This window comes from Hibiscus syriacus, unplaced genomic scaffold (assembly GCF_006381635.1).
Source record: "Hibiscus syriacus cultivar Baekdansim isolate YM2019G1 unplaced genomic scaffold, ASM638163v2 tig00112383_pilon, whole genome shotgun sequence".
Taxonomy (NCBI): domain Eukaryota; kingdom Viridiplantae; phylum Streptophyta; class Magnoliopsida; order Malvales; family Malvaceae; genus Hibiscus; species Hibiscus syriacus.
Genome location: NW_024063319.1, coordinates 2378335 through 2392000, shown reverse-complemented (window position 1 = coordinate 2392000; position 13666 = coordinate 2378335). Strand labels below are relative to the sequence as shown.

The following is a 13666-nucleotide window of genomic DNA, read 5'->3' as shown; positions in this document are numbered from 1 at the left end:
CCTAAAACAGGACTCGACCTTTGGTGTCCCTTTGCTCCGACGACAGGGCTCGACTCCGGTGAAGGCTAAACAACTCAGGTAAAACGCTCAAATCTTTCTTTATTTTTTGCTATCTTTTCACTTCGAATTAAACAAAAAAAGATGAAAATTTTGAAATGGTTTAATACCTTTGAAAGTTCTTTTTTTTAGTTATATTGCTTGTTCAAAAAAAGGGAGAGACCCTCATTACAATATGATTTTTGGGGGTTTTTTCACCCATCTCTTACATGCAAAGAAAGAAAATATATATATTGTTGTTGATTTTCTGCTCACTACTAATTTGTTTGGTTGACAGAGAAGGGAACCATCTCATGTGGCAGCTGGTGGCAGGGTATGGTGAGTAACAGTAGTTGGTGAGCTCGGGATGGTGTTGCTGTGAAGCAGTATGTAGGCCTGTAAACGAACCGAACATTCATCGAATCGTTCGTGAACAGTTCGACGGGAAGTTTGTTTATGTTCGTTTATTTATTAAACGAACGAACATGAACAAGATTTTGTGTTCGTTTAATTAAATGAACGAACATGAACAGAGAACTTGTTCATTCATTTATGTTCATGAACGTTCGGTAATATGTTCGTTCATTTATGTTCGTTCGTTTATGTTCTTTTTATATGCATTCATTTATGTTTAGCCCAATCTCTCTAGACCCATTTAAAATATTAAAGCCCAATAAATTTTAATATGATACCCATAAATATTTTAAATTTTAATTAATTTTAAATACAAATAAAAAATCCCAAAATAATTTAATAAAATATAATCCTAAAATTGTTAGGAAAAAAATTCTATTTTCATTTATGTTCATTTACGTTTGTTTATGTTCAATTATTGTGTTCGTTTACGTTCGTTTATTGTGTTCGTTTATGTTCGTTCATCTATGTTCGTTTATCGTTTAAATGAACGAACATGAATGAACACGAACAAGCTATATTCCTTAACAAACGAACACGAACAAGATATTTTTTGTTCGTTTATGTTCATGTTCGTTCATTTGTTCAGTTAAACTTAAACGAACGAACATGAACATACCCCAATTCATGTTCGTTCGATTTGTTTACAAGCCTAGCAGTATGGGCATGGGTAAGGGCTTGGCAGGGCAAAAAATGGTGATTACATATATATATTAAAAAGAAAACAAAAATTTTGAAATAAACCCAAAACTTTGAAAATATTCATTTTAACCCCTAAACCCACACCGATCGTCGCCTTTTACCGTCGATGAAGCTCCACTTGACCTCCACTAACCCCGGTGACCAAAACCCCCAATGAAATCATGATCGATCGACGTTTTATACCCCACAAACCCTAAGATGAAAATCGCGATCCCACACGATTCTGATGGCCAATCGACGGAAATTACGATGACGTATGAGTAAGAGGATGGTAGGGACTATGTTGGTGGCGATGGTTGTGGCCAGAAAGGGTGGCGGGGGCGGATTAAGGTTAGGATTTGGGATTTTGGGGTTATTTTATAATATAAGAAAAATTAGTATTTTTTATAAATATCATAATATTTTAATATTTAAAAAAATAAATTTCAAAATATCAGATTGTGACACGTGTCACTTCACGGGGAAATTAACGTCGTTGACGGCCCGAGCACCTAAATGGGTAACATTTGTAACGTTAGGCACCTGAATGAGTCAAAAAAATAGTTGAGGCACCTATTTGGGAAAAGTGGTATAATTTCGGCACTTATTTTGGTATTAAGCCATTTTTAAAAAGAAAGATGTTCAATCATAACATTATTATGTATTTAAATGTGGAATGACCAAAATAAGAATAAATCGAAAGTTTAGTGAGTAAATTAAAAAAAAATTAACCTTTGGTGACCGAAATAGGAGTGAGACGAAAGTTGAGTGATGAAATTTATAATTACCCTTTTCTTAAAATACATGTATTCCATAAGTAGTTATAATGACCCTGAAATATGATCCTATGAACATATATGAAAAACAGAAACTTTGACAAGAAATTTTCAATGGGAGAGTGGATTATATTTGTATTGTTGGTTTGAAATTAATCTTCTACATAAACTTCAATCGCCTTTTCTTGGTGTACAAGGGAACTTACTATCTTTTTTTTTTCTCTTCAACTCAATGAAAACAATAACTTGTAGAAAAAGTTTATTTCTTTCTTCTTGACACAAACCAACAATTCATTACTAAATGCTGGTGTTTTTGCAGTTCTTCCTTCTTCAAGTGTTGACAAATCTGCAGTTCTTCCTCACTTCACCATTGACAAAGCTATCCGAATTGGTAATATTCCCCAGTTTCACCATCGAATCCGAGAACTGGTTGAAGAAAGCGACAGGGTCCTCTGCATATTTACGGACAAGCTTTCTGGTTTCGATACCGAATACGCTGGAATACAGTTCTTGGTCTGAATTAAGCAACCCTTCACCTCTCAAAAGCGTATTGTAGAAAGAATTGTCGAAAAGATCCGGTGTGAAATTATCCATTGCTGTCACATTGTTGTCTCCTGGTCCACTTATTGCAGGGCAAACTGATTTCAATTTGCCGAGATATGAACCCGATAACGGATTCATCCCTGAAGTTGCTCCAAAGTCTCCGTAAATTCTAGCTCGAAAATTCTCGCAGCGCGCCATTCCGATGGTGTGAGCCCCTGCAAGTCATTCACATATCAAGTCCCAGTTGATTACTTTGGGAAATTCAGGGCATTATCTATGTCCATTGTTGAATATACATAAGAACAAATTACCAGAAAGAGCTACCACGTCCGTCACCGAGAGACCTTGATAAAGGAATTTGGATATGATACCGAGAAGACCCTCATTTGCAGTAGGAATGTTTTGGCTAGAGAGATCAGAATTAGCTGTTTTCGAGTCCTTTCGTCCCACTGGTACATCCCAGTAAGGTCCACCAACCTGCAAATAATTCGACATAGAAAATGAGGCCAACTAGAATATTTAATCAAGTTTTTAGTGTACAAAGAAGCTCAATACCAGAATCACAGCATCTCTGGCTGCAATTGTGAGGAGATCGGCACAAGAAACAATCCCAGGGCACTCGGATTCAAGCTTGTTCTTAATTTTATCAATGATTCTGAAACCCTTTAGTGAATTTAATCCATTTGTCGAGGCCTTCTTCTCTCCTTGTAAGTCGATTGTATCATCGAGCAAAATCGACCCGTCACAGCCCTGCAAAAAACCATATTCATACAATAAATCTCTACCGTCTTTCTTTTTCTTCTCCATTTCATAGACATAGATGCATTGATATTTCATTAACCTGAACGAAACAGTCATGGAAATGCAACCGGACGACGAAAGCCGCATTGCGAGGATCCGAGAGGACATGACACTCCATCTCTTTCCTCACAATATCAAACACATTGGGACATGTTGACTTGTAGTAGTCCAATGTTAGAGGAGGGTCGCTTGCTGTAACTGTGGAGCTGAAAATGGAGATACAAACCAAAACAATGAAGCATTGCATTGTGATCAGAGAAGGGTAAATGGCCATTCTTCGATATCAAATCTTTCGCTCTCGAGGAAGATGGAATGGGGAAATGGGAAGGAGTTGGAAGATATATAAAGGGAGAAACGGCGTGGGAAAGATTGAAGCTTGGTCTTGAGGCATAGGCGATTGAGTATTTAGCGCAAATTGTGTAAAAATTAAAGTCAAGAGAGGATACAACTAACGTTGGCCTGGTTGGTGAGTGCTCCAAAACCAAAAGTAATATATGCTAAAGAGAGAGTTTCAATTTCCAAAGGACTTTTGGTAAAACAGGTTGTCATAATCGGAACTAGTCAAAGGAATTCATAAGAAATGATGTAATGCCTTCTTTAATCTGTTTACACAAGAGATAATTGCATCATATGTCCCCAAACTATAACCCTCGTTTTAAATTGGTACGTTAACTTTTTAATATTCTAATCTTATCGGCAAACTATGAATCTCATTCTAAACTAGTCCTTAAACTTTTGAACATCATCCCTAAAATGTGAGCTTCTTTCTAAATTGATTCCAAACTTTTGAATATTCTAATTTCATCCCCAAATTCATCCATATTTGTGATTAGTTTCAACCATAATTTAACCATAATTTTATTTTTTTTAAACATATAATAATATAACTTGGCCTAATGATTCTATTAACAAAGGATATGATTAGTACATGCGTGTAGTTTGTGATGAAACTAGAATGTTCAAAAAGTTTGGGGACCAATTTAGAATGCATGTCATAGTTTGTGGGTGAAATTAAAATGTTTAGAAGTTTTTGGACCAATTTAGGATGATGATCATAGTTTAGGATTGGAATTGGAACATTTAAAAGTTTAAGGATCAATTTAAAATGAAGGTCATACTTTGAGGACATGTGATGTAATTAACTCGTTATATAATGTAGACTTGATTTGTTGAATTTATTAGGTTAAACCGGTCTTTAAATATTCATATTTGATTTATTGTTAAAAAAAAGGAGGAAAGTTTTTTTTTAATGAAAAATGAAAAACAAAGTTCAACTTGCACGTTATAGGCTTAACCCGCTGGCAGTTTTGCTTGGGAAACAAGAATAATATTGAGGAACAATGTTGCTTGTGTTTTAATTTTTCATTTGCAAAACCTAGACTGACCAGAAAATAGAAGCAAAATGATTCTTCAAGTGCAAGAGATTAGTATCACGAGTCGGAACAAATCAAATTCATCAAAATTGAACTATCCCTGGCTTGCAAGAAGGCACAAGCTTTAGATAAAGGAAAATGCAACTCGTGTTCAAAATATATATATATAACTTAATTTTTCCAAATTATATTTTTGGTTTAGTGCCCAAATTATACATTTTGCACTAAATAAGTGCCTACTTTTTTTGCCCATCTGGGTGCCTAATATTACAAATGTTAGTACTTTAGATGTTTGGGTTGTCAACAGCGTTAGTTTTTTCCGTTAAGTGACACGTGTCACAATATGGTAATTTTAAAATTTTTAGATAAAATTAAAAAAATAAAATTATATATTTTTTAAAAGAAAACACGTAAATTTTGAAATAACCCCTAAACTTTGAAAACCTTCATTTCAACCCCTAAACCCATACCAACCGCTGACCTTGGCCGTCGAAGAAGCTCCACCCGACCTCCCCTTTTCCTGACGATCAAAACCCCTATGAAATCGTGATCGGTTGACGTCTGATCAATGACAAATCAACGTTTTAAATCCCACGAACCCTATGATGAAAATCGTGATCCCACGTGATTCCGATGGTGAATCGATAACAACTACGGTGGCATATAACTAGGATGATCGCAAAGACTTGGTCGTGGCCGGAGAGGGTGGCAACGGCGGATTAATGTTAGAATTTGAGATGTTGGGGTTGTTTTATAATATAAGAAAGTTTGAGTTTTTTGTAAATATAATAATATTTATAATATTTTAAAAAAAAAATCAAAAATTATCAAGTTATGACACGTGTCACTAAACGGAGAAAACTAACATTGTTGACGGTTTGAGCACCTAAAGTGCTAACGTTTGTAACGTTAGGCACTCGGATAAGCCAAAAAAATGTAGACGCTTATTTGACACAAAAGGCATAGTTTGAGCACTTATTTGGGCATTAAACCTATATTTTATTCATTTTAAGTACTTAAAATTTTTAACTCAAATACTTAATGTTTTCTCCGTTACTCTTTTAACTGTTCAGTTTATCACGACTCTTAAAAATAATCAACCACTCAAAACATAACACGTAGCATATTTATAAATTTATAAATTTAAAAAACTTAAAACTATTATTTTTAAAAAATAGAATGGCAAAAAAAACACTTCACTCTTAAAATCTTTAATTGCAAATCTCCTTACCGTTAGTGGCCAATAGTCATCACCGATTGTCGCTATCGACGTCAAACATCACTCAACTGTCCGTGTTCTCCTATTGATCAATTATCACCCTTGTCGTTAAATCCCTAATCTTTGGAGCCACCCATCGTCCTAAAATCCCACACATCTATCACCCTTGTAGCTCCAAAGTTAAACTGCAGATTGAATGTTCCTCCAATCGTAGAACAGTCCTGCAAGGGGTTTGTTTTGTGAACCAAACCAACTATTAAAAATGGGAATTAAGGGTTTAGGGATTTAAAGATGACAATAAGAAGATGATCAACAATAAAGTTTGACGATAAATATTTTAGTAAATTTTGAATTTTTTTTAAATCATTTTGGTTTTTAAAATAAAAATTTTAAAAATTTATAAACACACCACTTATCATGTTTTAAGTGGTTGACGAATCTTTTAAACAGTCGCAAACAGACCAAATACATAAAAAGATAATGGAAGAAACATTAAATACCCATCTTGATAAAAAAAAATTATACACCTAAAGGACTAAAAAATACGTTTTTTTAATTAAGCATGTATATATATATATTAAAAACAATTTATGTCCTATGCTTACATTCAAATACATGTTAAATTGAAAAAATGTTTAATTAGGGTTTGTTTCATCATTTTACCAAGTAAATAGTTTGGTATGGTGGTAAAAGCCATTCTATCCCACACTATTTGCCCAAGTTTGAGTCCTTTTATCATGCAATCTATCTTTTGATAGTTCCTTTAAACCAACACTAATTGACACACGTCATTCTCTAATTGGTAATAATTAATTAATTAAATCATAATAATTTTATTTTTATTTAAAAATCTGATGTGGCATTGCCACATCATCATTTACTATGACCTGGACATGCCACGTCAGCATTTCCCGCCACTTATTCTTGCTTAGTCAGCTCCAAGCGTTAACCGTCAGTTGACTAATGATTTCCATCCACCAAGGGTTTTTTTGACTCAAAATGAAACGTTGAGTAGTCAAATGTGTCAAAAAAAAAGAATATGGGTAAATTTGTCGGTAGTATCGAGGTATTTTATTGCATTATACCTTTTTTAAATAGGTGTCCAATTTTTTTCGAATCATCCAAGTGTCTAACGCTACAAACGTTACAATTTTAAGTGCCTCGATTATAGGGAAGAGATGGTCAAAATACCCAAACCCAACGGTCTCGACCTAACCCGAACCTATAAGTGCGGTGTTTTTTTTGTTTGAATTTTCGATGCTCGAGGCGGGGCGGGGAGGTTTATATGGCAAAACTTTCAGGGCGGGGCCAGATTTAAGGTGAAAAATACAAACCCAGCCTGACCCAATTAATTATATATATATATATATATTATATTTAATATTTTAAGAATTTTTATTTTTATATTATTAAAATATATTATTTAATCATTAAAATATAAAAAATATTATAAAATATACTAATTTAACCATTTAAAATATAATAAATAATTATAAATATATTACTATATAATATATTATTTTAATTATTTTTAAATATTAATATATTCATATCGAGTCTGGTTGAGATCGAGATTTTAGTCTAAACATCGAGTGAGTCTAGGGTGGGAAAAAAATCTCAAATTCATAGGGGCGGGGCGGGGTTGGGTTTTAGGTATATATTTTCGGGTTGAGGACGGGGCGGCCTAAAATTCGACCCACCCTGTGTCCATCCCTACTCGGCTATAACGATCATTTAAAAACCCCGTTAAATGACATGTGTCACATTTATAAAATTTTGAAATTTTTATTTTTTAAATAAAATATTATTAAAATTTAAAAAAACTTCCCCAATCTGCATCCCCTCTCCCTCCCCTGTCTTTCCAGGGCCAAACAGTCAAATAGTCGACCAAATGGCCAAATGACCGACTGTCATAGCCGGCTAAACGATAGATTATCAGGATCGATCAAACGGATTATGTATTTCAGATTTTAAGGATCAAGAATTTAAGTGTAACAATATGAGAACTTTGGGTTTTGAGATAATAACAAGGGTTATGACTGGCCAGTGGGCGGTTTGCGACGTATAAATGATCGTATATCAATAGATGGGAGGCCGAAGATGACTGACAATTGGAGTAAAGGAGACTAGATTAAGAGATTTTAAGAATGTGGGCTTATTTACCAGATTTTAATTTTTTTAAGGTTTTTCTAAATATCAATTTTATGGTTTTTTTAGAAAATAAATTTTCAAAAATTATAAATCTAACACATGTCACATAACGGGGGTTTTTTTAATGACCACTACAGTTGAGACACCTAAAATGATAATGTTTGTAACATTAAACACCTAGATGCATCGAGAAAAAAATTTGTGTAACTGTTTGAAAAAAAAGATAGTTTGGACACTTATTTTATAATCACGCCTTAAAAAATACATGTTAAATTGAACCTGTTAATTTTAATTCGAACATAAAATTCCACCTAGATTAATATAAACCCAAGCTAACCAAACCTGATTTGATCATAGAAAAACAACAAACCGATGTTCTAAGGGTCAGTTTGGCGTAACATTTGAAAAATGACTTTTAAAAATGTACAAAAGTGCAGTTTAGAATTTAATTGTTTGAGATTGTTGTTAAAAAATGAGTTTGAATAAATAAAATGTTCATTAGACATTATGTTGTAAATTAAAAATATAACATTTAAATTATATTTACAGTTATTAATAGGGGTGAGCATTCGATCTAGTCGAGTCGAGTCAAAATATTTCTAGTTATTCGAGTTTTATTTTACAACTCGAACTTAACTTGAAATTTTTTCGAATTGAGTCGAATTTAAGAAATTCGAGTCGAGTTATTCGAGTTTCTATTCTAATTTTATTATAATTATTTATATTATTATGACAATGATTTGTTCCAATTTTTTGACTTTATCTAACTATAATTACTATATATATATATACTATTTCATATTATAATGTTATTTAATATATCAAATACAATCTAAAATTATGAAATATATTCATAATATTATATTTTAAAGAAAGTATTTTGAGGGTAAAATATTGATGAGAGTATAAATGAGTCAAGGAATTGATGAGAAGAAAGAATTTGCAAACAATTGAAGTTAAAAGACCAAATTTAATAAAATGAAAAGTTAAAGGACTAAATAAAAAGAGAGTACATCTTTTGTAACAAAAAAATAACAATTGAAGTTAAATAGGTATTCTATTGTGGTATATGAGCATGTAGTTTAAATTTGGTAAAAAAATGACTTAAAATAAATTACAAATTGAAGGAATAAGGAGATTATGAAAAATTGAAGGACTAAATTGTAAAATAAAAAATTGTTATAAAAAGATGAATTGAAAGTGCACATGTATTCTATTATAGTTTAGGAGCATGTGGCTCAAATTTAGTAAAAAAATACTTAAAATAAATGACGAATTCAAGAAATAAGAAGAATATGGAAAATTAAATGACTAAATTGAAAAATAAAAGAATTTGTTATCAAAAAGAGGAATTGAAAGTACACATGTATTCTACTATGATTTAGGAGCATGTGATTCAAATTTGGAAAAAAATTGACTTTAAATGACAGAGGAATTGAAGAAATAATGAAATCAATGACTAAATCATAAAATTGTCAAAATACTTTGTCAAATTTTTTATTTTTCGAGTAACTCGAATTTCAAAATTTTAACTCGAACTCAAAAACCAAATTTATAATTCGAGTTGACTCAAATAACTCGACTCGAATAACTCAAAATTGAAAAAATTTGATTTTTCGAGTCGAGTCTAGTTTTGCTCACCCCTACTTATTAATAATATAATATATAAAATATATCAACTTAAACTATAAAAAATATTTTAATATAACTCATTAATAATATTTATATATATAATATTTTATTAAGAAAAATATATTATCAATACTTTTTAACAAGTGGACATAAAATTATTATGAAATAACAATTTAAATATTTGTTTTGACAAAAAAAATATTATAAAAAAACGTTAGTACTTAAAATAATTTTTTAAAGATGTTAATATTAAATTATTAAAATATAACGTAAATACATTATACATAATTGAGTGGAACTCATGTATTAGAAAGGGTAAGATTATAATTTTCTCCCAAATACAAAATTAAAATTAAAAAAATTAAAAATCTTAACTTTTACAATTAGGTTGAAATTACCATTTTTACCAGATTGAAATTTAAATTTACGATCGAAACTGACCGAATAAAACAAATCCAAAACAATCCGGACTTTAAATGCCTCAAACTGCTAAAAGATCTGAGCCTCGAAAAATCTTCAAGTCTTGAATCAACCCACGAGGCAGCACTCATTGAAATTGAAAAGTAAATCTCACATGCGACAGTCTTAATATACGATTTAAAAAAAATATTATTGATTTTATTATTATTTAAATAATAAAACCGATAAAAAATAATCGAAAATAATATTATTTTTATCGATTTTGTTATTATTAGGCGTTTTACCATATTTGGTAAAGCGCTACCGGTTTTGTTATTTTTTTACCGATTTTGTTATTGTTGGACAATTTTACCAGAAATATTAAAAAATTGATGTTTTAGGTAAAAATAATAATATTTTAGGTAATTTTTTACTGGTTTTATTATTATTTAAATAATAAAACCGGTAGTGTCTTATTTTAGTCTTATATTAAGGTGTCTAGAACTTTAATTCAAAACTAAAATAGTAAAAATGTATGTTGTATCTAATTTTTTAAAATAGAAATAAAAAAATATCTATTAAATGATTAAATTAAACTATAATTATTAAAAAATCATTATATAAATTTGAGATGTGAATTATGTAAATATAAAATAATAAATTGATAAGAAATTACATAACATAAGTTATTTTAGCTTATAATAAAAATATGTTAATACTTAATTGGACATCAATTAAATTTTACAAAATTTTGTTATAAGCAATAGCACAAAAAAGTGTCATTAACATAAAAAAAATATGTTTAGGTGTAATTGAGACCTCAAACTTTTGGGAAAAAATTATTAGTGTAGTCTCTAAAGTTTTTTGCACTAAATATGATCCTTAATCTTAGAAGAAGAAAAAATTAATCTAATCGTTTAAATAGAGGAATCAAACGTTGACAGCCACAACGCTTACATGATAGTTCATAAACTTACATGACAATCTATAATTTTGATGTAACAGTTCAAGATATTATTGTGGTAGTACTCGATGGACAATGATGTGGTAGATGAACTTAATTGATTATTAAAAAGTTCGAGAACTTATTTAATTTTAAAAATAAAAATTTATTTAGATAAAAAAATAAAAAAATTTATTAAGATATTCAATAAATTAAATATAAAAACACTACAAAATTAAATTATTAAAAAATTTAATTTGAGGACTATAACGAGTGTAAAAAAATTTTAGAGGCCATATTTATTTATTTTTTATAAAAGTTTGAGAGTTTTAAATATTATTAAATCAAAAAAAAAATATTGTTAGAATGATTTAAACTTGTGTAAATTAAAAATTCTAGATATCATGATTTCCTATTTTCAAAATAATTTTAATGAAGATACTGGAAACATCTTTTTTTATATTTTCATATTTTCACTTATTTTTATTTTCATTTACCAAAAATCATTTTTTAATTTTACAACCAAACACATTTTCTTCAACGTTTTCTATTTTCTAAAAAAAAAGAAAATGGAAATAACAAATATTTTCTAAAACCAAACGGAATTTAATGCTTTCCATCCTTTTACCGGAAAACCCGGCTTGCTAAGCTAACTCCGTAATGATCAAAAGAGACATGCATAGAGCCACTCCAAAGAAGAAAATTTTCTTCTACAATTACAAACCAAGTAAAAGCAATGCTACATCTTAGTCTGATAGTTTCATGATCGTCGTATAATGTTAACAACAACGAAGTAAATAAAGCAAGAAATGCTAATTTAACCAGACTTTATCTTCTTCTGAATTGTAAAGCAGGATGAGTGCTTTCCATAAGGGACTCATGCAATTCTAAGATCAAACAGAAGCAAGTTCAAAAGGCTTTCCATAAACTAAACAGAAGTGACAAATTGTCCTCACGCAGCTCTTTCAAAAGATAAAAGCGAACATATTTCAACTTTTGTTTTTCGGTGTGTGAATCAAATACCTTGTTCACTATGTATACATTTCAGTATCATAATGCTGATGCTTAATTAGATTGAGCGTCGCGTATTGATCCTGCACGTCTCCCTTTAAGCTCGAATCCAAGTTAGGCAACACATTCCTTTGCAGTAGAGATTTAATCAGAGCCACCACGGGACCACCAAATTCAGGCCACGAAACACACAATGTTCCCTTTATGTTCTTCAATTGGCATCGACTCAGTAAAGCAGCAGCCAAGCCATCGATCATGCTACCAGATGGAATATAGTCTAAACCCTTTAGCAGCAAGGAAACTACATTGCCACCACCCAATCCTTTCCTTTCGGCTAACGTCTCCAGCTTAAAAGCATAAGTTTCATCTGGTGAGAGCTTTCCCCTGAAGTTCCGACTCTGAATTGAATCCAAAATCAAAAGCCTCTCAGGAATAATATCCTCACCGATCAGCAACCTCGCAACAAGGTGAGATCTCTCGGCAGAAACGCCATGCTGAACTGATGCAAGTAGAATGGATTTATCCCCATCATTCAAGGAATAAATGTTGCATGTTTTGTCTGTGAGGGAGGGTTCGATAGAGATGCCAGAGAAAGGGACCTCGGGTAGTATAAGACTTCCAATTAAGGTCTTAGGTGACAAGTGGTGGAAGATATACAAAGATGGAGAGGATAACGCAACAATGAGTAGAGATGGGCGAAGGGGCTTTTCGGGCTTCGGATTAGAAAACACAACGAATGGCGATGGAAGAGGTGGAGATGGAGTTATAAAGTTGTTGAGATCTTCCTGAAAGAATCTCGAAGGTGGAGGTATTTCTGTTATGACGTCTTCCATTATTACAGTTCAGAACTCAAGTTCTGCACTACCAATTTATGCAAAACAGAGATTATCATCATCAATCTTTATATTCCAGTAAAAAATAAAAAAACTCAGTTGGACTCAGTTCTCTAACCTAGCCGTATGAGATTAATGAAATTTCAAAGTTTCAACAAAGAACATAAATGTCTAAAAATAAAAGTTTATTGGTTTTTGTTAGAATAAACTATGAACATGATCATTGCATTTCCCATAAGAAAGATAGTCCAACATCAATAAAATTTCATGGTAAAATCCACTAAATCAGTAAAAAAAATGGAAATAAAAGACTGGTGACTTCCATGTTAAACCCTAATGTGACCTTCACCCATAGAGTCATTAAATCGCCCTTTTCCTCCTCATTCAAAGCAACCCAATTTTCCTTCTGGCATTTTGCCAAACACTTCACATGTATTATATCCGGAAACCCGCAGATATAGACAAATTCATTCACCTAAACAAGAAATCTACCCCACAATAACTGAGCTAATTTGTTTTAAGCCCAGTACCCTCAAATAAAGCGTATAATTTCCTGGGGGAAAAAACGAACTACATGGAAGACAGATAAAAAATAGAGAAGAAACAAAAGATTTCCTTTGGGGTTTTAAATTTATGCCTTCAATGATTAAAGAGGCAAAGGAAAAAGGACTTACCGGAGAGGAAAGATGGACGCGTTTGAGAAGAAGAAGCGGCGTGGTTTTGTTCCAAATCAAAGGCAATAAAATGGAAAGCCACCGAGCACTGACCTCTTGGGCAAGTCACCTTTTCTCACTTCAATTTTGGGTGGGTTGTTTCTCCTGGCCCATACCATAATGGTATCTGTGTCTGCCATT

The 13666-nt window shown here is 31.6% G+C and overlaps 2 protein-coding genes across 2 annotated transcripts; both read right to left on the bottom strand.

Moving 5' to 3' along the window:
- Positions 1-1965: 1965 nt before the first annotated feature.
- LOC120178844 (peroxidase 11-like) lies at positions 1966-9424 on the bottom strand. Its single transcript, XM_039184619.1, has 5 exons — positions 9413-9424; positions 3292-3548; positions 3006-3200; positions 2762-2927; positions 1966-2665 (listed from the first exon to the last, which is right to left on the bottom strand). Exons 2-5 carry the CDS (start codon positions 3523-3525, stop codon positions 2238-2240), a joined length of 1023 nt encoding a protein of 340 aa, XP_039040550.1. The 5' UTR covers positions 3526-3548; positions 9413-9424; the 3' UTR covers positions 1966-2237.
- A 2549-nt stretch (positions 9425-11973) lies between these two features.
- Positions 11974-13576, bottom strand: LOC120178846. The gene is made up of 2 exons (XM_039184622.1): positions 13487-13576; positions 11974-12835 (listed from the first exon to the last, which is right to left on the bottom strand). The coding sequence occupies exon 2, from the start codon at positions 12810-12812 to the stop codon at positions 12000-12002; it is 813 nt and encodes a 270-aa protein (XP_039040553.1). The 5' UTR covers positions 12813-12835; positions 13487-13576; the 3' UTR covers positions 11974-11999.
- Positions 13577-13666: the final 90 nt, after the last annotated feature.